General features: G+C 47.7%; 3 protein-coding genes across 9 annotated transcripts; 1 reads left to right on the top strand and 2 right to left on the bottom strand.

The window, feature by feature from the left end:
* The first annotated feature begins 1,029 nt into the window (after positions 1-1,029).
* On the top strand, positions 1,030-12,612 carry rrbp1a (ribosome binding protein 1a). Of its 5 annotated transcripts, none has more exons than XM_047029280.1 (26): positions 1,030-1,231; positions 2,299-3,403; positions 4,581-4,738; positions 4,879-5,001; positions 5,186-5,338; positions 5,487-5,605; positions 5,883-6,036; positions 6,971-7,109; positions 7,496-7,671; positions 7,788-7,822; positions 7,906-8,004; positions 8,085-8,166; positions 8,250-8,278; positions 8,371-8,452; positions 8,605-8,694; positions 8,815-8,907; positions 9,059-9,148; positions 9,305-9,397; positions 9,670-9,741; positions 9,891-9,986; positions 10,114-10,197; positions 10,319-10,405; positions 11,223-11,306; positions 11,450-11,548; positions 11,757-11,900; positions 12,013-12,612. In XM_047029280.1, exons 2-26 carry the CDS (start codon positions 2,314-2,316, stop codon positions 12,049-12,051), a joined length of 3,510 nt encoding a protein of 1,169 aa, XP_046885236.1. In that variant the 5' UTR covers positions 1,030-1,231; positions 2,299-2,313; the 3' UTR covers positions 12,052-12,612. The 5 variants fall into 5 exon arrangements, with proteins under 5 accessions (XP_046885236.1, XP_046885237.1, XP_046885239.1 ...); XM_047029281.1 differs by having other exon boundaries at positions 11,760-11,900; XM_047029283.1 differs by having other exon boundaries at positions 10,120-10,197.
* On the bottom strand, positions 12,513-15,650 carry cfl1l (cofilin 1 (non-muscle), like). Of its 2 annotated transcripts, XM_047029287.1 has the most exons (5): positions 15,554-15,650; positions 15,382-15,447; positions 13,491-13,789; positions 13,258-13,334; positions 12,513-13,150 (listed from the first exon to the last, which is right to left on the bottom strand). In XM_047029287.1, the coding sequence occupies exons 2-5, from the start codon at positions 15,382-15,384 to the stop codon at positions 13,035-13,037; spliced, it is 495 nt and encodes a 164-aa protein (XP_046885243.1). In that variant the 5' UTR covers positions 15,385-15,447; positions 15,554-15,650; the 3' UTR covers positions 12,513-13,034. The 2 variants fall into 2 exon arrangements, with proteins under 2 accessions (XP_046885243.1, XP_046885242.1); XM_047029286.1 differs by lacking the exon at positions 15,554-15,650 and having other exon boundaries at positions 15,382-15,514.
* Positions 15,651-18,064: 2,414 nt separating this feature from the next.
* On the bottom strand, positions 18,065-25,428 carry LOC124473948 (calpain-2 catalytic subunit-like). 2 transcript variants are annotated; one of them, XM_047029719.1, is made up of 22 exons: positions 25,287-25,428; positions 24,243-24,689; positions 23,659-23,728; positions 23,208-23,326; positions 22,977-23,110; positions 22,701-22,869; positions 22,474-22,557; positions 22,308-22,393; positions 21,645-21,719; positions 21,203-21,363; positions 20,939-21,108; positions 20,825-20,836; positions 20,496-20,707; positions 20,178-20,214; positions 19,977-20,042; positions 19,808-19,865; positions 19,642-19,706; positions 19,463-19,531; positions 19,278-19,356; positions 18,649-18,765; positions 18,495-18,553; positions 18,065-18,285 (listed from the first exon to the last, which is right to left on the bottom strand). In XM_047029719.1, exons 2-22 carry the CDS (start codon positions 24,477-24,479, stop codon positions 18,262-18,264), a joined length of 2,103 nt encoding a protein of 700 aa, XP_046885675.1. In that variant the 5' UTR covers positions 24,480-24,689; positions 25,287-25,428; the 3' UTR covers positions 18,065-18,261. The 2 variants fall into 2 exon arrangements, with proteins under 2 accessions (XP_046885675.1, XP_046885676.1); XM_047029720.1 differs by lacking the exon at positions 25,287-25,428 and adding an exon at positions 24,791-24,951.
* Between the last annotated feature and the right edge of the window lie 941 nt (positions 25,429-26,369).

Raw genomic sequence — 26,369 nt, forward strand, 5'->3', positions numbered from 1 at the left:
TGTATGTTGTCCCTCACAATCTGAATGACAGAGATGTCCAGGTCCACATTGATGTTTTAATCATTAAGTGTCTCACACCTCTGTCACGAGTTCCCCAACAGGAATAACCTTGCAAACTGAACTGAGCTCAAACTAGAGCAAAATATTTTGACACTGGAAATGAGTCATGAACACATTCCAGCTGTGGAAGGCTAGTGCTAGTGCTTCTTAAGCTTCTTTGCCATAAAAAGAGTTGTGAGTTCCATGCAATTACTTAAGAGGCACTTGGTCACACAATTCCTCTGATGTAGTAAAAATCAACCACACGCAAGAAAGGCTGAGAATTTTAAAGCAAACAATAAAGAGATTACGCTCAATGCATCCTTTAAACACTGGATTTTTGGAATGGTCATTCTGTATTTAGATTCAGTATCATTTCCTTGTACTGTACCGGAAATACTATTTTAATTATTTACATAGCACTATATACTGTAACTCAAAGTGGCCAATTTTGATTAAATAAAATTATTTGAGGTTTTCTGCCCTGAGAGCCGATCTACTTCCGGGGCCAGTGTTGCCACTTGTCAAACCTAATTGTTCTTTTATTTGATAGTGTCAGAGATGTCTGACGCACTGTTCCTTTCTCAGTAGACCTACAGGTCTAACAAGGCTGACATCACTTTAATGCTATCAGTTCAATGTGGGGTTGCAGCCAGGTGAGGTTTGACATAACCAGTGTTATAACTGACAGTTAAAATGCCAATTTGATAATGACAAATAGTAAATCATCAACGTTTACAGGCTTTAGATACAACACTTTGAAGGTTTAACTGTAGGCCATATTCCAGACCACATAGACTCCACATATGTTCCAATTATGTTACGTTATTTATCTGTTCTTTCAAATCGACATATAGGAATAAAGCCTTTTGTTTAACATCTTACAGCGGGACTACATCTCCCAGACGCACCATGGTTGCTGGTTGGCTGCATGATTCAGTACATTCTAGCCAATTAGAGATCCTCTGGATTATTAGTAGCTATCTGGGGCAGCGGGCCAGCGCGTCTAGCTAGCTCAAAGTGCCACGACTTCACACAGACCTCCGTTACTTAGACGGACCAAAGCAGAGACTCGAATAATATAAAATATATTGAAATATTGAGTTTCTTTGAATTAATACATTTACTAGTAATCACGTGTGTGTTCTTTCTCTCATTTGAAGACCTCTAGCAACCTCAGCGGTGATATAAGGTAAGTTATGAATTATGATGGAATTTCGTTTAAACGCCAGCGCAGCAGCTAAAATCTGCAACAAGAGAATAACAATGCGTGGTCTGCGGCTCTCATGTTTGTTTACTTGCTAGTTAGCGCGAATACAATATTAATTATCATATTTTAGCTTGCTATTGTTGCCGGGTGTTGACCGGTAAGTTAGCCAACAATATTAGGTTATCAAAAGCACTTGCTAACAAGCTACCGTACCGGTAGTTAGCCTCTGCCGAGGTTCGTACAGTAGTGAGCTGAGATTGACATCTCTATGTTATGTGATTAACTATTAGTTTGAAAACCAGAAAACTAGCCAGATCGCATATAGCTGCTAACAATACTAATGGACATAGCCTATGGTATTAAATGTAAAAGAATCTAGCGACAGCCGGGTTCACCTCCGGATGGGCGGAGTTTGGTTCTTTGAATGACGAAGACACGGTTGAGTCAAACACAGGCAATAAGTGCAAGTGATGGGAGACAAACGCATTACTGCAAATAGAACCAGTGGTTCTTCATGTCGACATGCAGTCACTTCATTGGCTAGATGGTGCTAATGAGCTATGAGGCCTAGAATATAGGCAACTGTCTGCCTCGGACAATGTCAGAATCTTTTTTGTCTCAGCCAGAAGAGTTTGTGGGTCTTTATGAGCTTTTTCTCTGGGCTTGAAAACTAAATGGACTCTTGACAATAGTGGCGAGGTTTACTGCATGAGGCATTCGTTTAGTTAAATCATTACTGTTTCTGCTGGTTATTTTACCTTTCAAGTTTAGGATCTTTTTGATGGAAGGAAGACAATCTGGAAACCAATTGTACTTAATCCTTAAATTCAGTTGGCATCATTTTCCTCATTATATTTATAGCCTATATTGACCTCACCTTAGTGTTGCTCTGTCAGTAAAGGGTAAACTTCTTACAGCAATAAGGACGATGTCAGTGTCCAATAGATGTTGATGTTATGTGTTTTCCCATAGATCTAAAACTATCTAGTGTATTGGATAATGTAGCTATCAAGACTAATCGGGTGACGCTGTGTTTCAATGTTTCACAGACCAAGCAAAGCATCATGATGGATATCTATGACCCCCAGACCCTGGGTGTCATGGTGTTTGGTGGCTTCATGGTGATCTCGGCCATAGCCATCGTGCTGGTTTCAACCTTCTCCATGAAGGAGACGTCGTACGAGGAAGCCCTGGCCAAGCAGCGCCGCGAGCTGGGCCAGATGCAGCCTCCGCGCCCTGACAGGAAGAAGAAGGACAAGGCCTCTGAGAAGAAGAACAGAGGGAAGAAGAAGGAGGACAAGCCCAACGGGAAACTCCCTGAGGTGGACCAAGTCTCTGAGGCGGAGCTCGTCCCCGACCCTGCCCCAGAGCCTGCCCCAGAGCCAGTCGCTGTCATCCCAGCCCCTGAACCTACCTCCGCCCCTGCTCCTGAGCCCCCTGCTGCCCACCTCAAGACCCCTACTGCTGCCCCCGTAGAAGCCCCGCCTGCTCCCTCCCCAAAGGAGAAGAAGAAGAAGGAGAAGAAGGGGGCTAAAGTGGAGCCAGCCTCCTCCCAATCTGCTCCTGCCCCTTCAAAATCAGCCCCTGCCCCCCCTAAATCCACGGCTGCCCCTGCCCCCCAGAAGTCTTCCCCTACCCCAGCCCCCCAGAAGTCTACCCCTTCCCCAGCCCCCCAGAAGTCTACCCCAGCCCCAGCCCCCCAGAAGTCTACCCCAGTCCCCCAGAAATCTACCCCAGCCCCCCAGAAGTCTACCCCTGCCCCAGCCCCCCAGAAATCTACCCCAGCCTCCCAGAAATCTACCCCTACTGCTCCCCAGAAATCTGCCCCCGTCCCTCAGAAATCTGCCCCCGTCCCTCAGAAATCTGCCCCCGTCCCTCAGAAATCTGCCCCCCCCCCCCAGAAATCTGCCCCTGCCCCCCAGAAATCTGCCCCCGCTCCTCAGAAGTCTACCCCTGCTCCCCAGAAGTCTGCCTCTGCCTCCCAGAAATCGGCCCTGGTACTGGAGGCCGTTACTAAGGACGTGCCCGTGATGGCTGTGCCACCTGTGGGCTCCCAGCAGGCTGGGCCGGTTCCTGCAGGCTCCGCCAAAGGCCAGCTCAAGGGAGAAGCCTCCTCTAAGAAGAAGGCCTCTTCCAAGAAGAAAGCGGAGCCCGGTAAGGACACTGGCTGCCTCTTGTTACAAAAAACAAATCAAATAATCGAACAGGCTTTGTGCTGTGAATCGAAGTAGTCACAATAACCTGGGCTATATTAGAACCCGTTGGAGAGACAGGCTTTTTCCTCCCTGTAGAAATGTAGTCATTGCCAAGTCAGGGTGTGGTCCGTTTCAAACGCAGTATGCAGGATCTGGTGGTCTTGGTCTGAAGCCAAGACCTCTGTTTGTCTCTATCATTGTAACCACCAACTAGTGCATAGTCAGAGAGGAACATTACACCACACTCTATAAATGTCTTCATTCTGCTATCTGTCTGTAGAAAAACCATGGAACCAAGTTGCAGAGTAGTGGATTGCTTTTTTAAATGAGCAACTGAAGATTTAGACGGCGTGTGTGTTGATACCCAGACGCAGCGAAGGACTTTGATGATTGGAAAAGCCCTCCCTTGGAGTACACACACACACACACACACACACACACACACACACACACACACACACACACACACACACACACACACACACACACACAGCAATGTGTGTTGAGGTGGTCATGCCTTGTCAGTAGAGATGAGCCTATGGTTGTGCGTCCATGGGAATGAGTGCAAGTGGACAGGGGTGGACACCGTCTGGCCCTGCACCCTGGAGGGCAGAGAGCGCTGGCCTGTCCAAACAACGCTCCCCTGTTGTGTTGGCTGACAAAAGCCCTCAGTGCCATGACAATGGGGACACTGTGCTGTCCCCAGGGTCCTCTCCGTCCTGGTGCCACCCTGCACCATCACCCTGTCACCCCCCCCCCCCCCACCTCCACCCACAGCCCCGTAGCTGGGCGAGAACTCGCACTCATCCCGACGGCACGTTACCAGGCCTAGCATTCTTGAAACGTTTGGCCTGTACCCCTCAACACGCACACACAGCCGCTTAAAGACAATGCAGCAGGCTTCCCCTGCTCTTACAAGTTGAAACCCTTCACCGACGGGTAATTCCCGTTGCCCGACCGGTCTTGTTAAGACGAGCCGCTGTCTTTGTTGTTTTATTTATTTTAATTCTTTATTTTTTACAGGGGCAAGGGGATGCCATCGGTCTGCCGTCGGCCATGTCTGAATTGTTTTGCCGTCCGGACCCCCGTGTTCCGTCAAAGAGTAACCCGTGTCTCTCCTCCTCCTCCCCCCCCAGTGGCAGCCGCGGAGCCGGGCGCGGACGCTCCCCTGCAGCTGCCCTACAAGGCCCTGGTCTCCGCCGTCAGCAGCATGGCATTCAGCGAGGGCGAGGCCCAGCGCCTCGTCGAGATCCTGTCCGACCGGGCCGGCGTGGTGCACGGCACCTGGCACACGGTAAGGGGGAAAGAGACGCTTGTTGGCCGGAGGAGGCGGTAACGCCTGTTTTGGTTGCGGGCTAAGCGTGGAGGATTTGCGTAGCCATAGTTCGTTGTCGGACTGATGCGCACTCTCTGTGTGTGTGTGTGTGTGTTTAGGCCACACAGAAGGGGGACCCAGTGGCTGTGCTTAAGAAGCAGCTGGAGGAGAGAGACAAACAGCTGGCTGCCGAACAAGAGGACATGGCCGCCACCAAGAACCGTTTCAGAGAAATCAACAAGGTGAGGCCGAGTCCCCCCGCGTAAACCCCCCTCCTATGGGTCCGCTCTAAAAGGGGCCCCGCATTGAGGCACAGCCGAAATCCCACCCCAACACAAGCCACCTGTACCGGCAGCTGTCATACGAGAGTCTAATCCGAATGACACCGGCCCAGAGAGATGTGCTGACCGTGGTGCTTGTGTGCAGGAGCTGCTGGCCGAGAAGGCCAAGGTGGCCACGGTGGAGACCAGGCTGAGCTCCCAGCTGAGCAAGCGGGAGCAGGAGATGATCGCCCTCCAGGCGCGCATGCAGGCCAGCTACCAGGACCACGTGGGGCAGACCCAGAGGCTTAACGCCAAGGTGAGCTGAGGGGGGAGAAGGGGGGCGGGGGAGGAGAGGTCACGGGTCCCAACGCCGTGGAAGCGTTACGCTTAGCAGCGCGGAACCGTGGTCTTCTCCCAGCCGAGCCTCAGCGATCCTGCGTGTCCTCCCTCCCTCCATCCCGCAGGTGGTGAGTCTGCAGGAGCAGCTGGAGAAAGGCCCCAGCGCCCAGCTGACCCGTCTGCAGCAGGAGAACAGCATCCTGAGGGAAGCCCTCGAAAAATCCAACAGCCAGGCGGAGAGCGTGTAAGCCCCCCAAGACTGTGCAGGGTGGTGGTGGAGGCCGGATGTGGAGCAGTATGGTGGTGGGGAGGGGGGGAGGTGGAGATGGTGTGGGGAGGGTGGAGGTGGGTGGGTTTGAAGGTTAACAGCTGCCTTTTAGTGGCTGGAATGTTCCAGCGGATTCGAATCAAGTCGGGCCTCGCCGTCTCCACCATTCTTAAGTGTAAAACGATCAAAGCAGGACCTGGTTTTGCAGCACGGTTAAGAGTCTGACAATAGCCCCCCCCCCCCCCCCCCCCAGACTCAACGCGGAGCTGGCCCAGCTGCGACAGGACTGCGCCAAGCTGAGCCAGGAGCTGGGGGAGAGGAAGGAGAGCCAGCAGGCTGACGAGCACCTCAGGACGGGCCTGGAGGCCAAGCTGTCGGCCGCAGAGCAGCAGCTGTCCCAGCTCCAGGTCTGCAGCGGCTGCGTCCTCTAACCCAACACGGGGATTAGATATGGAGGGCTGGGTTTTCCCTTCCTGGTCACAGCCTAGCACATCCATCTGGGTGGATGTTGACCTGTATCACTGGACAGATTTTGTTTCAATTATTATTCTTTTTTATATACATTTTTTTTTTGTGGCCTTTTTATGACTATTGGATAGAGACAGGAAATGTGTGGGAGAGAGAGGGGGGGGAAAGACGTGCAGAAATGGCCAGAGCAGGGAATTCAAACCTAGGCTCCTGCGCTACGCCCTCACCCCGTATGGTACGCGCTCTACCCGCTAAGCCCCCAGGCCACGTCGTATTAAATCCTGCATGGCGAGCCTTCAGCCACCTGTACCCCAGGCCTCTAATGCCACGCTCGCTGCCACCGCCCTGTCATTACAGAGCTCTAGCTGCCTGGAATGTGGCCGCGCAGTAACGGGGCTGCCGGGGAAACGCTTCCTAGCGCCGGCTGGAATGCGTGCGTGCTGGAGCAGACTCACTCGTAGACAGGTTGCCCATTAAGGCCCGGCCAGTAGCAGCACACGCCCGTAAATGCTACAGTGAGATGTATGTTGACTGGTCTGTATGCAGGGCGTCTAAAATGGTCACGTCCTTTGTGTAATGGGAAGTCGGAAGGGAGTGAGTCAATATTTCCCGACAGTCAAACGTTCATTGTGTCTAATTATTAACTCGCTTGTACCCAGCGTGTCGATCGACACATTATGTCATGGAAAGTCTAATAAGACAATAGACAGAAACACTGAATTAGCTCTTATTATGCCCTTATTTGCTCTGTCATGCCACATACTGAGGGTGTTTTCTCGCCAGCCTAAAAAAAAAAAACACGAAAAAAAAACCCTGACGATGTTGTTGCGTCTGCCTCCCCCTGGTGTCCAACATGTGTCGGTGCGTCTCCAGGCCAGCGGGGCGCAGAGTGAGCAGGCACTACAGGGCAGGCTGGAGGAGGTGTGCGAGGAGCTGCGGAGCGCCCAGAGAAACAGCGGCAGCCTGCAGGCCCGTCTGGAGAACGCCCAGCAGGACAACGCCGCCGTCTCAGGTAAGGAGCCGGGAGCACCCCGCCGCACCACGCCAGATCTGTCACTACCTGGGGAAACGCAACTGGGGGAATACATTTCTGGGGGAGGGAGTCAGAGGGATTTAGGGAGGGAGTCGGAGGGATTTAGGGAGGGAGTCAGAGGGATTTAGGGAGGGAGTCGGAGGGATTTAGGGAGGGAGTCGGAGGGATTTAGGGAGGGAGTCAGAGGGATTTAGGGAGGGAGTCGGAGGGATTTGGGAGTCGGAGGGAGTCGGAGGGAGTCGGAGGGATTTGGCTCGCGGTAGGAGGAGAGATTGGGAGTTTGAGTGGGACGCCGGCCGAGCAAAGTCCGGCGCGGGCGGGCAGTAGGCGCAGCGTGTGACCGGTCTGTGCCGGCCCCTCTGCAGAGCTCCAGGTCCGCGTGGGCAGGACGGAGGCTGAGCTGGAGGAGCGCTCCGCCCAGGTGCAGGCCCTGACGGCCCGGCTGGAGCAGGCGGAGGCGGAGAAGAGCCGGCTGGAGGAGCAGGTGGGCTCCATCAACGCGCTGCTGGAGGCCAGCCAGGGGGGCGACCAGGACAGCCAGGTGAGACCACGGCCCTGTCCAGACACACCCTGATGAGAGGGAAGACAGCCAGGTGGCCCGTTCTGTCCAAATTGTCTTGTTCTTTTGCTAAGGAAGTTCATTTTTGGTTTTGTCAGGGAAAATCGGCAGAGCTGGAACAGCTGAAGCGAAGGTAAGCCAGCGGTCCTTTTGGGTCCCACGCTAAGCGACCGAGATAGCATCCCTCTGTCTACATCACGGCGTGTGGTTTCTCAGCATGCAGGAGAGGGAGGGGGAGCTGGCAGCTGTGCAGGACGAGCTGAAGCAGCTCAAGAAAACGCAGCGGGAAGTGACCTCGGAGCAGGCTACCAGCAGGTGTGACTAGGAGGCGTCCGTCTCCATGGCCGTCAGAATCCTCCTCTAAATGCGTTAACCCTTTTCTGTTCTACCTTCAGCGAACACGCCGGCGTGGTGGCGTCCCTCGAAGACGAACTGAAACAACTCAGGGAAGAAATGGAAACACTCAAAAACACACCTGTAAGTTTTGCCGCTCAATGTGCTTCGGATGGCTTCACGTTTACGCTCTACCAGGTCTAAACGGACACCTTTTTCTGTTTCAGCAGTCAGAAGTGACACTACTACAGAACAGGTAAACGGTGCAGCTTTGACCAGTGATGAAACCGTGGCCCGTCTTTGAGCTCTGGGTGTCTAACTCTTGTTTGTGTCTGGCTCGGGTGGCAGTCTGACAGAAAGGGACGCAGCCGTCACATCACTACAGGAGGAGCTCAGAGAAGCAAGAGAACAATCACAGACCGCCCACGACGTACGTTTCCGGTCCTTTCCTCTGCTGAAACGAGTCCGAATAAAAACCGGAACTCATCTCAACCCAATCTTTACTGACTGGATGCTGCCCCATTCATGGTTGTTTGGGTCTCATATCATAAAGATCTTGCTTTTTTTAAATTTGTTTTTTAGGGCGCGATGACGCAGCTAAGAATGTTCCAGATGGAGACCAAAGAAACACTACAGACACTCTTCCCACATGTAGATGTGGAATCAGAGCAGGTAGGAGAACGGACAGGCACAGTCTCCTGGATAAACCGACACGGGATAACCTTTAACGTACATTTGAGACGATCTTATGTTTGCATGTTCCCCCCCCCCCCCCCCCCCCCATCCCTTCAGTCAAACTGGCTGCAGACATTCACAGAGAAAGCACAGGAGGCTCTTGGGGCGCTCCAACCGAGCCAGGAGCCTCAACAGAGCACAGAGCTGCCGGTAAGCGATGGGGATTTTCGGTGGTGATGATGAGGAAGTTGGGTGATGAAGGTTCTGATGTGTGTGTTACTGTGTGTTTGTGTTACTGTGTGTGTGTGTGTGTTGCTGTGTGTGTGTGTTACTGTGTGTGTGTTGCTGTGTGGCGCACCAGGAGCTCCTGGAGAAGCTCAAGGAATCCGAGGAGAGCCGCGGAACTCTCCAGGCCGAGTGCGACCAGTACAGAAGCGTCCTGGCCGAGACGGTGAGCGCCCCAGTGTCCACCACCCGTAGGCTCCGGCACGTTCCGGTGGTACAGAATGCACGTTGTGTGTGTGTGTCTCCCCTCCCATGCGCTTGAGAGGCTTGGTTGGAGTTTGATCGGATGCAGGCGTGTTGACGAGTGCCGTCCCGTCCTCAGGAGGGCATGCTGAAGGACCTGCAGAAGAGCGTGGAGGAAGAGGAGACGGTGTGGAAGGACAAGCTGGCCCAGTCTGGAGAGCAGCTGAAGGAGGTGAAGCCCGGCTTTTTGGGGTTCTTCGGCGTCGAACCCTGATGTGGGACCCTCTGTGTGCCCCTCTCTGTGTGCCCCTCTCTGTGGGACCCGCTGTGGGCCCCTCTCTGTGGGACCCGCTGTGTGCCCCTCTCTGTGGGCCCCTCTCTGTGTGCCCCTCTCTGTGTGCCCCTCTCTGTGGGCCCCTCTCTGTGGGCCCCTCTCTGTGCGCCCCTCTCTGTGCGCCCCTCTCTGTGTGCCCTGTTCTGACTGGAAGCTGGTTTCACCCCCAGGCTCTGGAGAAGGTCCACACTCTGGAGAACACCGCAGAGATGCTGAGGGCGGAAAACAGCAACGCGGAACAGGTGCACCAATTGGTTTCTTGCGGTACAAGTGTGGTTTTTCCCTATGGGATCGATACACTTATCTCATCTCATACATCACCTCTTTAAACTCCTGTGTGTGTGCCCTTGCTGGGTCCTGATGACTGTGCTCGCTTGTTTTCGTCTCCCAGTTGAAGGAGCAGCTGATGCTTCTGGAGGCCCAGCTGGAGAAACAGTCGGACTGTTCCGTCCCAGACAGCCAGAGTCACTCAGAAGAGATGACACAGGTTGGCAGAGCACGACATCAGTCCTCCAATCAGCGTTTGAAATCCAGCCCGAGTGACCTGAGGTGTTGTGTGTGTGTGTGTGTGTATGTGTCTGGTGTCTGACCTGCCCCCCCCCCCCCCCCCCCAGCTGCAGCAAATGCTGTGTGAGTCTCAGAGGCAGCTGGAGTCGGCCCAGAGGGAAGCCCAGGCCCAGAGGGAGGAGCGAGCGATGGTGAGTCCACAGCGCCCACCACACTGGGGAGGTAGGAGGGGACGGAGAGAAGGGAGAGAGGGGCGAGCTCCAGAGAGGAGTCCAGAGACTGTTCACCCAGTGTGCAGCTTCCCCTGTCCAGGTCAGAGAGCAGCTGAGCGAGGCGACGGGGCGCGCTCCGAGAGAGGAGGCTCTCGGGCCACAGAACGGCTCGGCCGAGCCCAGTCAGGTCAGGGAGCCGTGTGGGATGGAGGAGGATGGGGGGGGGGGGGGTGCTGCTGGACACTGTTCATGACCCTCACCTGACCTCCGAGAGATCTCTCTTGTCCATAGATGATGCCGGACAACTAATATCCTGCTGGTATCAGACATGCGCATCTCAAATGAGGTCTACAGTACACACACTGTCTATTTTGGACGGCTAAAAACGGTCCAATGAACTGAGAGATGCAAACTGTGTGTGTACCGGCTGTCTTAAACTGAGCCATGGGGGAGGTTCCAGGATGCTGCGAGTCCTGTTGTTATTTGAGATCATGTTGAGATTTCTCCTCAGGGCCCGTGGGTTCAGTTTGTCCAGCACAGTACCTCCTCCACAGCTACTGACAACGCTAACCTCTCTGAATTGTTGTTGATCCGGAGTGCGCGCTCTCTCTCTCTCTCTTTACTCTCTCTGCTGCTGTTAACCCTAACCACTGCTTCTCTCGTTGTAGCATGCTCACCCCTCCGGTTCCTCTTTTTGGCTTTGAGATTTTGATCAGCGTCTTTCGTTGTTTTTGTTTAACCGAACAACCGCGGCACACCGTTTTGCCATTTGGCCTGCTGGGGATTGAAACGAGCACTAACACGGCACTGAGTCCGCCAACGGGGGCGTGCAACACTAAACGCTAATTCGACGGGCACATTTCACACAGGGGATTCCCCCCAGCACGTGTTGGTGTCGGGGATGACGTTCATCCCCATCCTTTCCACCCTCTTCTCCCCTCGCTGACCCCGTGCGCTCGACTGTGTTTGCGCGTGCGTTCCAACTGTCCTCCGTGTGTGTTCAGGCGCAGTCTAAGCTGACCCAGACCGCAGAGAAGCTGCAGGGCGAGGAGGCGCTGAGACTGCAGGTGTTGGAGGAGTTCCAACAGGTGACGCCGCCTCCCTAGATCAGTGACCAGGGCAGCAGACTCACACTGGGACCACCACGGTGCTTCCCGCCTAGGTGTTGGGGGTTTGGGTCCATCCAAAGAAAATCCTCTTCTGGTAACGCCTCTTGTGTTATCGTGTCCAGGCTCAGAAGACCGTCTCTGACCTGCAGACTCAGCTGGACCTTCTGAAGGCTGCTGGGGACGTCCCTCAGGGGGACGTGGAGGACGTGGCCCAGCTGAAGGTACACAAGTCAGCCTTTTTCTGGACCGTGACCTCCTGGCAGACGGACAGGAGTGGCGGCCTGGGGCTGGGCCTGGGGCTGGGGCTGGTGCATGCCTGCTGCCTTTCCTCTCTGTCTGAGGAGGCTGACGCGACCCTGTGGGTCTCTAGGCTCTGCTGAGGCGTCAAGCTGTCCGGGTTACGATGCTCCTCTTCCCCTTCTCCCACAGCAGCGGCTGGAGAAGGAGAAGAAGCTGTCCAAAGACCTGGGCCAGGCGGCCACCAAGCTGCAGCAGCTCCTCAAAGCCAGTCAGGACCAGCTCGCCAAAGAAAAAGAGACAGTCCTGACACTACAGGGATGCTTGGACGGCAAGGTAGAACTCTTGTTAGCCGTGGTGTGAATGTTCCAGCTACTAGTGCCGGCCGTCAACGAGCGGCGATTTTGAGATGCGTTGGTTCATTAAGTCCTTTTGTGCTGTGTTTCAGGGAGAGAGTTTGGAACTGAAAGAAGGAACATCTGTTTGAATCTCAGGAGGACGCTACTACCCAACTGCCAAAAATGCCTTATGATAACCAGTTCTGCATTCCCCCCCCCCAAAAAAAACAACAACCTGTTCTTCTTTCTCGTACTGTAGTTGATTGCAACTTCTCAAAGAATCACACGCTTGTTCTGAACATTTCATACTGGGACGAAGGCACAAAAATGAAACTAATTTTCATTTTTTATCTACATTCCATCAACAATTCTGGCTATGTCAGATGTTATTATCCTCTCTGCCTTCGATTGTAATGAGTCCCCTGTAGTTGTGTTTAAAGGGACCGTGTGTGCGTTGAATGCACATCAACCTGTGCAATGACTTTGTAAATGTCTAATGCGTTTGAATGATGGGAACCGTATATGGCACACGTACGCTATACATTAGAGGTCTCCCGTCCTCTGGATCTGGCTGCAAACACGTAGACATTTGATAAATAATAAACTATGATGAAGCTCATATGATGCTTTATTGTTGACTGGACAGTGCTTTTTTGGGGTGAATTATGGTAACAAACACTCATGTTTTGAACATTCTTACAACATGGGAATAATCTATAACGTAGAAGAATAATAGTTGTATTTTCATGGTTTTAGATGGTAGAATACTGAAGGAGTCTGCTCTGGCAAGAAGCGGGTGATGGAGGGAATCTTAGGCACAGCTTGTAACAATGGTGCACTAAGATCTTAAGAACATAGTTGGTCTAGACATACGGAGTCTACATACTTAAAGAAAACCAAAGAAGGAATCTGGGATTCCAGCAACAACAACAAAAAGTGGTTACAGAGCAGACTTTTAGATGTGATGGAATACAAGTGGAATTTGGCACGTATGGATCGGGAAAGTCCATACTGTTACAATGTAGTACCACTGTGCTGTTCACTGAGGTACATTACACTGGTAAACAGTCTGATTGGACACACAGGCAGCCAGATAATGCATTAGAGGAAAGAATGACACCCCTGAAGCACATTATATTTCCTTTCCCTCCAGTTTCTTAACAAGGCCTCTCCCTCCTAATTTGTCAATGAAAACTGAGGCGTCTTTGGCGTCTCCGAGGTCGTTCACCTGCCACTCAAACTTGATCCCTGTGAAACACATGAAAACTCAATCTGTCAATGTACATCTTCTGTGCACGACATCGAATCAACTGTCAAATCCACAATTGTTTCGTAAACCTTTTGAAAAGACTCACCACGGAAGATTTGTCTGAGGGCTTGCTTTGAGCTGGCATAGAGAAGTTTGGCTTTGATGGGAGATGTATCAGGAGCCCTAATTTTAACACACATGGAGTCATAGTAAAACATTGTGTTCAGTCATTAACTCATTCTCAGGCAACACATGGAAATAGTGAACCACATTGCCCACTATGCATTGCATAGTGGTTTTTCAGAAGTTTATAGCTGTCTGCTGAAGAGGTTAGCCTACCACATGATGAAAACCAGGTCCTCCTTAACACTATCCTTAGTCTCATAGGAGCAGTCGTAGAGGGCATAGCGACAGGTGTCCACGGGAAGCTGGCTGACAATCTTACTGAAGACGTTTTCCTCTCCTTCCAGATCTTTCACTTGCAGGGTGCCTTTCTCATCCACAATGATGGACTTTTCATTGTCGCTGATCCGAAACAGCACTAGTTTGAGCTGTTCCTCTGCAATGTCTCCCGAATGACGCGTCCTGATCTTTTCAAACACTATTTTGACTTCATCATCGACCGTCACGCCAGATGCCTGATTAATGGGAAGATTGAAACATTTGTTTTTGAGGTAGAGTGTAATCTTGGATCTGTTCAATATGGGCTCATTAACAGGTCAAATTGGCACATTGGCTTAGTTTCGGCACAAACCATTTCTGGCACACCTTAATTGTATTGCATGTAATCCTTTCTCAAGACCTTAAGGGCACAAATAACTGAATGGATACCTACTTATTTACTATACCCATGCTACTCATTTACTACCCACTTCAAGGCTCATAAGCTCCAAGTGCATGAATGAGTCATTCCAGCAACTACTGTACACTGTCACACACATGCTACTAGGATTTCCCTCAATTCCAGAATTCCAGCCAGATGCCAGACATGAATGATGCATGCTTGGGCATAACAGGACAAGTCCAAACTATTGCAACACAAAAAAGCAAGAATCCACTGCCAACTAATTCCAGTAACATATTCCTTTTACAGAATGTTTGCCTGGCAAAATAACCAATGGAAAGTCCAAATTGTTTTTGTGTGTATGTCAAGTGTGCTACTGGCAGATGCCATACAGCTAAACAAGCTGGAGCACTAGTCTTTCCATATAGTAAAGTGTATAGGGTGTCAGATGGCTGAGCAGTTAGGGAGTCGGGCTATTAATCAGAAGGTTTTTGGTTCGATTTCCGGCTGTGCCAAATTACGTTGTGTCCTTGGGCAAGGCACTTCACCATACCTGCCTCTGGATAAGAGCGTCTGCTAAATGACTAAATGTAAATGTAAAGTGACACATTACTAGTTATCATCAGTCACACTTTGTCATGCAGTCAGGTAACATGATCCAACTGGAATTTAGGAAGTCTGAAGCATCAGTTACCATTTTATATGTACCCAAGAAATAGCTCTCTAACTTGCTACTTTGGACTGAACTGATATTGATCTCCACGATTTAAAGACAAAAACAAATGCTCTGTTTGTAATTATACGGTTAGCTGAAGGGTGGGGTTACGACATACAAGTCTTGACATCCCACTTGAACACAAATGAAGGATGGGATTCATGGGAAAAAAAGAAATGACACCTGTTACATGTCAGCTGTAAGCTGGACACACACTAAAGGTGGACTTGTATTAAGTGTTAGCGTAGATACATTATCCTTAAAACTATCCGCAGACCTTATCCCCCTGAGAAGGGCAAGGCTTCATCTCTGTTGCATTCCAGTCACAGTACAACATGTCAGCACTAGCAAACCAACCCAAGGCATTCCCTCCAAATGTATGAAGCACCTATCTAAAACATTACTTCACCCGACGGAAAATACATTCCAAACCATCCAAATGGTTTGATCACACAGACAGTTGCAATGAGTCTTGAGCCATGTTAAAAATGAAAACAGTTTTTCCATGGCAGTCATTTTTTAAATATTTATATTTCAGTAAAGATTGGGAAGTTCCTAAGAGATTTGGTAATGGTTTTTGTGAAGGCTGGAAAGAGATGAACAGTCCCTTCGGCCTCCACTAAATTCAAAGAATCCCAATAATGTTCGTTCTCATAAAAGAAAAAATCCAATCTATAAACTTCTGGAAAATGCAGAACGGTTTGTTGTAGCGCTTTGGGAAATCTACTCACCATTTTTGCTGCTGTTGTGCGGGGAGGATAGATAGGAGAACAACGGCTGTTGAACACAAGGCAGCTCTTTTGGAAAGAAAGGAAGGAAAACAAGTTCTGTCAAGTGGGTGGAGGAAGTGGAACGAAACACACCTCCCAAACCAGGCTTAGCCCTCAGGTGTCAAAAGATTACCTGCAGGTATACTGCATAACTTCTGTTTCCTTACATTACTCTACATGCTTTCTACGTGGAAATTAGATTATAACCCAGGACTTGGCTGAAGACAACATTATAAAAAAGTGAATTCAACTTAAGATAGTAACCTTAGTAAATAATAACTTTTTTGTGGGGCGTGCACAGGTTATCTGGAGCCAATAGGGGGTAGGAGTTGAAAAGAACACCCATATATGGTGAACAAGTCAGTCCTCATAAGAAACATGCCTGACATCCTTATATGGCAGAAGACAGGACAAGTCGGTAGACAAGAGGGATACATAATTTGAGATTCACCTCTCTTCAGAGGAAAAAGGAGACCTTCCCTAATTGCAATACATTTGAACAATGATCACATCAAAATGTGATACTTCGGGCATGGCACTCTGGCAGCGCGCTTCATTACATTCATTAACTACACCTGTGTTGGCCTGCTTCTAGCCTATTGGCCCACGTCCGATAATGCGGCATTATAAGCCCGCACGGATACGCAAACACTCAATCCCGGTTGTTTTATTATTGTGCTGCTGCCACCCTCCACCATCTCCATCTCCCCCATGTTGTCTGGATGTAACTAACCATCTGTGGGGGATTATTTCTTTATTTGCTCCCTGCCTCATATTCTTTGTATGTTGCCCTCTAATGCCAGACGCAGGAAGTGCTTCCCCTAGATACATCCACTCCCCCAAAGTCAAACTATTTCGTTGTCTATGGTAATCAAAAAACGCTCAAATCTAATACTTGAGTGTCTTGACTGAATTAACTGTTTGGTGAGACAGAACCTCGACCAAGACGACTTGGAGCAGAGTCTTGCATTTTGTTGTTGCATTTGATTTCTTTCTGGAAGCAGAAAGTGTTTGTGGCCAAGTCAAACATTCCACAGAAAACCAGATGCCAATACCACACTAGCTTGACATGTGATGCTTACACTAATCCTGTTTGCTCACCACTCTTACAGTACTGGTTGTGAGAACTGACATTTGGATATGGACTCATGTAGTCTACTGCAGATGGCCTTTGACTTCTGATACACATTAGATTGTAGAACACACAGATTGAGGGAGGATGACGGGAGCCCTGTACTGGAACACGTTGCTGTTCAAGAGTCTATCACCTCAGGGCTGAAGGATGAAACATGACCAGTATTTACACACATGGGGGTGCTTACTGCTTGTTGTACATCCAAATTATGAGGGACTGTGGGCGACTTGAACACAGCATATTCCTACACACTGGTTAGGAAGGGCTCTTGGCACAGGTTATCTCCTATGTTCATAATAATAGGTTATTCCTCATGTTGACACCAGACCCATCACATGTACTTCCCTGATACCTGGACAACAAAAGCAATAAAGACAAAAGAGCGAGGCACAACTCCGATGTCAATATCGGATTTGTCGAATTCTCCTTGATCGTGAGTGTGCGTGAGTATTTCCAAATGTGCCTTAACAAGCAGTACGTCCTGATGTCGCTTACCAAGTTACCCTGGACCCTATCGGTCTCTTCAATGTGATGCCTCAGATTGTATTGAACGGAAGCGTTTCCATGTTCCCATGGTCCTGTGTTGCCGCTTTCAAATGATGTCAACACACATTAACACTCCCATTGTCCTCATGAATTTAACCCCTTTTTTTTTGTACAATAAGCCAATATAACCTTGCCCTAACTCTAGCCCATGGGACCCTGGGGACATAGGAATGACTCCATATAAAACTGAGTGAGTTGTGCTTTGAATTCAGTCAAAGCAATTCCTTCTTGTGTGTTGGTCTTATAACCCGCACAACCTCCCTGTCATGAAGTAGTTTGGACCTGGTCCATGACAGCTTTCTTCAACACTAACCCTCATCAAATCAAATCAAATGTATTTGTATAGCCCTTTTTACACGCAAGCATGTCACAGAGGGCTTCACATACGCCCATAGAACTGCCCCTCAACCAACCTAAACCCTCAAGGAAGACAAGGAAAAACTCCCAGAAAAACTCCCAACAGGAGAAAAAAATTGAAGAAACCTTGGGAGGAGCAATTCAGAGAAGGATCCCCTCCTCCAGAGACAGTTGGTGAGAGAGAGGAGCGGAACACAGGCTAAACATAGTCATGCAGTGTCAATGGGTTTTGAAACACCAAAATCCATGATTGAACTTTATAGATGTAGGACAGGACCGGGAGACTCGCTGTTGGCCGTCATGGAGACTGGTTTCCGGTTGACGACCAGGTCCAGCGTTGGCAGAACAACGACCAGGCAGGTGCTGACAGCTCAAACCCCCCACACCACCAGGGTAGCCCTCATATGTGTAGCCTGCAAGCAAGCAGTCCACCTTGCTACTGGTTCACAATTATACCTTTTCTTGGTATCCGGTAGGAAGAAGACATTTAAATGTGGTCATCGGGGTTATTTGCGTATGCTTTTGAAAAGCAACTTTGATTGCTTTGCCAAATTTACTCAGCTGCTTAGAAAACACCCCCAACAGAAAAAACCACAACAAAGATCATTGTATTCTCATGTATTTTATTGATTTACAGTTGAAACAAAAGCCCTATAGAAAAACATTCCACTATTTATTTTTACGATTTGGCAGTGGAAGTTGTAGAATAAAGAAACCATCCTCTTTATGAAATAGTTGGCATACTAACAGTTTCTAAATCTTGGTTCTCTTTTTCATAGAAGTCAGCAGTCAGTCTTTTTGGCTTAGTTGAGTGCCAGGCACAACCACTGTAAGGGAACATTTCATTTATTTGAGAAAAGTCAGTGGTCTTTTATTGAAGCAATTGCTCACACACACACACACACACACACACACACACACACACACACACACACACACACACACACACACACTCACACACACAAACACACACCCACACACACACACAAACACACACCCACACACACAAACATACACACACGCACACAGGACCCACCTGTAAAATATCCAATTCAATCTTCCCTGAGTAGTCTGTATCCAGTGTCTTAAACATCTCTGTTGGGATTCAAAACAGAATCATGTGAATTGAAAAAAGTCGCCATATTTCATTGTATTAAGCATAGAAGTATACTTGTTCTTTGCAGACTTACTGAAAAGCATTTCCAGACGGATGAGACAGTCCACAAAAGAGTCAAAGTCAATAGCGTACTCCGTGTTGGCATAGCGACTCACTATGATCTGCAGCACAGCACTGTTGATATGGAAGCCTTGGGAACAAACATATCAAAATACTCAGTCAATTACAAATTGATTACCAAATAAAATATACACTACGCAAAATACCCCAGTCTCGACACATTGTAGTAGAAGTATTAAAAGGAATATATTTGTCATGTATATATGGCCATTTATCAAACAATGTAGAGGACAGAAGTGAAATAACTTTACACAGTGTTATATGTAATTATCTCCAGTGGCAAAGGAAATGAATAAACATCAACAAGGAAAGAGTTCAGTAACGGACTGATCTCGATCCTCACGGCAGCTTTAAGGGCTAGGGACTACTCGCATAGCCTACACCGAACAGATGGATGTACAGTTTTAGTAGTGCGGAGGTGATGCAACTGTTTTCCACTATGGCCAATGATACAAATTGACCATCCTACTATCAAAGACATTGCATGGGAGTTGTGGGTTTTCCGGCAGAGTGTCATCTCATGGGTGTGCAAATACACACTCACAGCACGTGGTGAGACATGATCATCCTGTTAGCTGTTACCTGCTTCCGTCAGTGCTCCTCTCATCTCATGTGAACTCATGGTCCCAGAGCAGTCTAAATCATGGCTCTTGAAGATCTCCTGCAGATGCCATCCACAAAGAATGTCATCAGCGAAACATACTGTACACTGAGAGTATCACGTACTCGAGAACAAGAAATCCATGATATCCTTTCAGCATCAATACCAGATATTTCTGGAGCTTCATCCAAAGCTCCTGGAATTCAATTAGTCCCAACTTGCCACTTTCGTCTTTCTGAAGATTGTTCAGGTTTAGAACAAATCACTCAGAAATGTATCATGTAATATGTATTGAGTAGTAGAATGAAAAGGATAAAAGGCTAAAGCGTAGATGTGAGAGGATACATCAAGTAGGCTGACAATGTGACGGCTTGTCTCCAGACTAAAACCATCCGTCTTGACATCCGACCCTGGAGAACATAAGAATCACACAGTTGAAGATGCTGCTGATTTTGTTCGGTTTTCTTCATCAAATTTCAGTGATTTCACAATGAAATGAGAATCTTCTTACTTTGTGCGACAATTTTGTTCAGAACTGGTACAAGATTAATGACAGATAATTCTGAATCCTGTCAAAGAAAAAATCTCAGTAAGTTTAAGGAGCTTGGCTGTTTGAAATGATGCAACTCTTCATATGACACATTATTATGATATATTCTATAATAATATAGGAATCTTACATTGCCAACAATCTTCTTGAAAAGATATTTGAAGGTGGGGTCCACATCATCCTTTGAAATCTTTGCCTTCAAATGAATAGTTACATAATTAATTCAAGAGATGTGTATTATTTATTTTGATCAGTATAATTTTTGTTTAAAGACTTGAAAGTATGTTCTGACAATTTTGAAAACAGTTAAGATCCCTGCCAAGTTAATTACCTCTTCGATTTCAACATGAATGTCCTCTTCCATTGGACTAAAAAAGAAGTAGATGTAGATGTTAGAAATATGGGGTTGTTCTGGATGATGGAAATAAGGGCCTTTTCCTAGGAATTAGGGATGTATCATAAGTTTAGAATACAGCTTCTCTTTCTTTCACATTAGGGTGAGGTATGACCTTCAAAGCAGATTTGCATAATGGGTCTATTGTTAGAAGTAGTATGTGGAAGTAGAAAGAAATGAAAGTCAGTAGCAAGGTAACTGACGTTTTTGAAGTTGGGAAAAAAAAACATTTGAAGGATTGAGGTCACTCCTTACGCGGTAGCAGCGTGTTTTTCAGTAAACAAGCGCAGGATGAAGCTGCCTTTCTTGTGAGGCTGAAAGGTGGAGGGGATGATGACATACTCCCCAGGTGGAAGTCTGAAGCGGTCACACACCTCTCGTGTGTTTATGAAGTTGCTACTCATCGCCACAGGCTTCTGCCTTAACAGGACATCTGGACCCAGGTGGACATTATTCTGACCTTTATACTGAAAATAAGAGGATTCAGCAAACCTCCGTCACACGCCAATTTCCTACACACATTGTTTATCGCTCGTGAAGCATTTTCACGCATAAGACTCAAAGACCAAATGATGTATACAAACCTGATCAGGAACCTATAAAAAAAGAGAAGAACGACATTCATCAACGATCAACCTTTTCTTCAATGGACAACTCTATTCATCACTCAGGAGATACAGTACACTGTCATACGGCACCTTATAGATGGCAAAGCCGACGGTGTTGAGCTCATAGCCCAGTCTGCGTTCGCGGCGTCCATTTCTCTGCATCAGCCCCACCAGGAGGGTGCAGCCGTCTTCCCCATCAAGAGGGTCATCATCCACGTCCTCCAGATGCACCAGGAACTGGGGGTTGGAGCAGAACGTGGCTGGAACACAGAGCGTATTTACAATCATGTCCTGGAAAGCTCTGGAACATCCTGCATGTTGTTTGTGTGCTGTCCGTGGTGGGCGGGCCATTACCTCGGTGGTTAAGGCAGCCTCCAGCAGTGGAGCCCACCTTCCACATCCCCTCATTCTGACAGTAGTTCCAGTGGCCCACATCGTCACTGGTCAGCATGTCTGGGCTCAGGTTACAGATCTCCAGTTTGGAGAAATTCTTCACAAAGTCTAAGTAAGACATCCTAAGCAGGAAAACAGAACAATCCACAAGGATGTAAAATGTCAAATTTTCTAGACTACAATCAGGGTCGCCCCAAGCCTTTATGAGGCCCTAAGCAGAATTGATTTGGGGGCCCCTCTGAGTTGCTTTAAAAATAAATCACATTAAACTGTAATTTAATGTGCTCTTGGGGGCCCTCTGGTGGCTACGGGGGCCCTAAGCAGCCGCTTAGTTCGCTTATGCCTTGGGCCGGCCCTGACTACAATGATGCCAGTATGTAGACTGTACATTACATAGACTTACCAGAACTCCCCATCCTCTGCAGCATGATCCAGCTTGAGTTTTTCTTCATCACTCACATATGTCCATTCTCTTGAACTGAATGGAAGAACAGCATGTGAAGAATAACAGGTCTCTGGCAACATGTTGTTCAGATGGGGTTTCACGCCAACTCTTTAAGGCACACCTTTCAACTACTGGGTAAGACTCCCATTTGTCCCTATAAATGGTTTGATTCGTGCCAAATGACGTTGTGTGCCTTTGGCAAGGCACTTCACCCTGCTTGCCTCGGGGAGAATGTCCCTGTACTTACTGTAAGTCGATCTGGTTGAGAGCGTCTGCTAAATTACTACACGTAAATGTAAAGGTAAATGAGGCAGGATGAATCTATGGATTCATGCTGTTGTAATGTGTGGTTATTTGCATTACCGTCCCTTCCTACCGTCTGAACTCAATCGTTCCACTGTCTAAGGCACTTGAGATGACATGACTTCCCCATTCTGATGTTTGGTCGGAACAACAACTGAACCTCTTTACCATATCTGCATGCTTTAGGCATGGAGTTGCGGTTGCATGATGGGCTGATTCGATTTGACATTAACAAGCAGGCGTTGAGGTGTACCCAAAAAAGGAGAGACTTAAGTGTGCTTGCAGGTGTTTAAGGTACGTCCACAAGGGGCCTCTCACCCGTCACTCCAGGCCCCGATCCACTCCACTTGACCCCAGGGGTTACGGATGCGGATGAGCTCAACTGGGTTACCCCGGACATGAACCTTAGTGCGAAAGTAGCAGGAACATAAGACTTTGACATAGTCAATATACTCAGCTTGACCTTTCCTGACTAGGCATTTACCTCTTCTGCCCCTGTGACAGAGTATGCGTGTCCCTTCACCAGTTTTTGAGCTGTTACTGCCTCTGTCTCGTAGGAACTGCTAATCTGAAAACAAAAATCAACGGCATTGTATGCATCGTACAGACTCTCAGCCATGTAAATGTTGGTATTGAAGAGAGAGAGGTCATATTATGAGTGATATTAAAGTGATATTCATGGAGGCACAACTGTGATGATCTCAAACATACATCGATAGAACATCCTAGAAGGGAGCCCAGGGCCAGAGCCCTCTGGATGATTTTGAAGAGATGGGGGGGAGCTTTGTCCAGCTGATATGTCTCTGCTATCCCACCTGTGAAGTCCTCAAAACCCTCAATGGTAGACCCACCAGACAAGGCCTCATAGCACCCCTGCAACCTGGATGACAAACAGTTTGTGATTAGATCTCACAATGTCTTTCAAATTCATTCATTTCTTTGTCCTAAATCATGTTCTATCCACTGAGATATGGTCATTTCACGTACTTAGCATACGCCTTCTCCAGCAGGGCGCTCCAAAACTCGGAACCCTCGGCTGAGTGAACAAACAGAAGTTTTCCATCCCTGGTGGGCAGACGGTCGTCTATCACCACGTCCACCCACACGCCAAACTGCCAGAACTAAGTCGCAGGACAAACAGACAATAGGGTAGTTCAATAGAGATTTTGAATGGTGTGTTTAAGAGTATGGGATTGAATTGAGAGAACCATCCCTGACCTGGAAGTGAAAGATCCCAGCATAACCATCAGTGAAACTCTGCCCTGGAGGGACAACACGATGGAGGACATCCTGGTCCAGAGTCAGAGACGCTATAGCAGCCAGGAGCCAGCAGTCACCTGGCAAACACAGATACACAAGGCTGAAAATGTTGTTGTAGTCATTAGACTAATCACATATTACACATCGCATTCCACAACACATGCAATGTACAGTATTGCCCAGTTACACAATGACATGATCTCACTTTTGTTATGCCATTGGGACAGTTCAGACTCAATGTGTTTGTGGAAACTAACCACAAGAGGGAGGAACATTTTCTTGGAATGTGGGTAAGTGAACTTATTGCATTTGTTTGTTTTGCCACAAGGCATGCACAATTTGGTTCTGTTAGCTTTGTTGTTTTGATCAACATAGTCTTATAATGGTCTCATTCTTTTCTTGAACTTACCCAGAGAGCCTTGGCAGATGTCAGTCCTTGTGGCTCCATCATTGATGAACTGGGGGTTGGAGCACAATTCCTGCACCATTCACAGAGAAAATAAAAGGAAACGTTTTACTCGTCAAACGCTTCTCAGAATCTTACATTTTGCTCTGATTGTGGCACAATAAATTATATACATCTCTTCCTGATACTCCTGTACCATTAAAACTATGCTCTGTGTCGATTAGAGTACAAACCTTTTTCAATCAGGAATATTTCATTACAACTTTGCTTGGATCTATGAGTGTTTGCCAACCATTATATTGTTTGCACAAACTGTCTTAGCATGACAACAGTGTGCCAGGTACAGTAGTAGTGTCAATATTGTTTATCGTTGTGATGACAGCAGTTTGGGCATTGTTCTTCCTTGTAAACCGAAAGTATAATTTACTGTCAAAGTATATTTGTTACAACACTTCTAGATATATCAGTATACTTAATCACAATGTAAATTTATACTATACACACCAATCATTTAAAACAATGATTTAACCAATGATTAATCCAATTAGGTGCGTAGAACTCGTTCATAGATTGCATTCGCAGCTTACCATCGGTCTCTTCCACTCCACACCCTTGGCTGCAGGAGAATACGGCCCTAACTCCTTATACCCCAGCGATCTACGATCTGCTGGGAAAAGATCATCCTCAAACAGAATGCCTTTCTCCAGGCAGCGTTGGAGCAGAACCTCATAGTCCTGCTGGGAGAACTTCACAGCACACTGGTTGGAGCCAATCCCACTGACCCTCTCCTTCTGGCGAGCCAGGCGATTTGCCATGGATGTCATGTTGCCTCCTGGTGAAAGTCGACGTTTGGAGATGATGCTCTGGTGGATAAATTGTTGCTGGGAACTTTCTGGTAGAGTGTGGAGATTTAGTGCCCTGTCGATTGATGTTCTGTGGATTCTTGGACACGCAAACAACAATACCCAATCCAAGCCTGTTCTTTATACTATAGCTGGTGAAGGGCAAGGAAGACCACAGACAAGGAGGAGCTTCTGTAGGACAGGTGGAGCAAACAAATATCAGACAACAGCAAAGCTCAGCAAACACACCCAACTGCCCCTAACCTCAGCAGAAATACAAATACTGGCCACACCTAAAGTAACCGGAGCCTCCTCCTCATTGTCTCCAACATATAGTTTGTGTGTGTGTGTATATGTGTGGGTGTGTGTGTGTGTGAGAGAGAGAAAAAGAACCCCCTGTAACTCAGAGAAGTACTGGTATGCTCCAGGATGATATACTTCTGTACCCTTTCCTACTATCCCACTCACCAAATGATGTCATCAACTCAGGACTTTGTGAAGGAGAGCAGAGGAAGAGGGTTCATGAGGGCACCCGTACAGTTCGTTGTGTGACGGATAAGCCACCAACACAACAGGATTTTTCTTTTTACAAAATGAGGAACAACCATGTAACCACAAACATGTAAATAGGCCTTGTTTAAGGCTAGAGTAATGGCAGGTTTCTGTAAATGCACATCATTCAAGAAGTCTTAGAGCTATTACAACAGTGGATTCTGAGGCATTGAAGTCTTTCTATTTGATTTTCCAATGAATGGCATTTGACAATGAAAAGAAACAGGACATACTTACTCAGTGTTTGTTGACAGTCACAACTGTAGTTTGGTGGTGACGAGTCTGTTTGACGATGGGGATTCTCAGGTTGCCGGATACTTCCATCATACTATTCTCTTCCTAAACCGAGATCTCTCCCACCCAAAAAGACTGAAAGACAGACTCCAGCATACTAGGAGAGTCCCATAATCATTTGGTTACCGAAAATACTATGCAAACCCAGACCCAATGAGAATATTTAAAGTAGAACACAAACCCTTCATTAGCATGGTGCTGTACCTTTCTCATGTGGCTTCATGGTTGGGTTAATTGCAAGTCTTACATGACTTATGTGTTGTATTCTCCCTAAAAACTGTAATTATAGTACAGTACATGTTCACAGAGAGCTATTTAATCATTTGGTCACACACTGACCTCTGTTGGTTAGCATTAGACTCAGACATTCGAGTCTAACAGAGGTTGGTAACATTACTACAGTTAACTTTATTTGCATTATTGTTCAAGTGGAAATCTTTGAACAATACAAGTAAAAGATCCTCTGAAGTCTCACACACTTTTGTATTTGGCCCCTTGGCAATCACACATTTAGAATCCGTCCATGCCGTTGTTGTCATCACTGCAGACCTGCTGTTCACATCAAGATATATCGAATGTGAAAGTCATCTCCACAACAGGTGGAGCTGCTAAGGTTCATTGATTTTCCACTCCCAACTGTTAGGTGGAACTGTGAACCAGGAAATGTGCAGTAGAAATATTGCCTTGGCATATCTGTTTAGTTAAGCACACCATTGTGTAACAACAGCCATCTCTAGGCCACCTACAAAAAGGATAGTAAGAATACATCCATGAACCATGAACACCCTCACTGTGAATTGACCTGTTTTCACATTCCAAACCCCCCCAAATTCCCTATGTTCACACAGCCATATGCATAGATTAAATGACTACTGGAAGTGGATACACAGATGCATCTGCACCAATGTCAGAATCGGCCTGGAATAAGCCTACTGTATATTGAAGGAATGCAAAAATGTCAAATTAACAATACAATATGCACTGCCATATTTATGTCACTGAACCAGAAAGATCTTTTACCAAAAA

The sequence above is a fragment of the Hypomesus transpacificus genome, chromosome 11 (assembly GCF_021917145.1).
Source record: "Hypomesus transpacificus isolate Combined female chromosome 11, fHypTra1, whole genome shotgun sequence".
Taxonomy (NCBI): Eukaryota; Metazoa; Chordata; class Actinopteri; order Osmeriformes; family Osmeridae; genus Hypomesus; species Hypomesus transpacificus.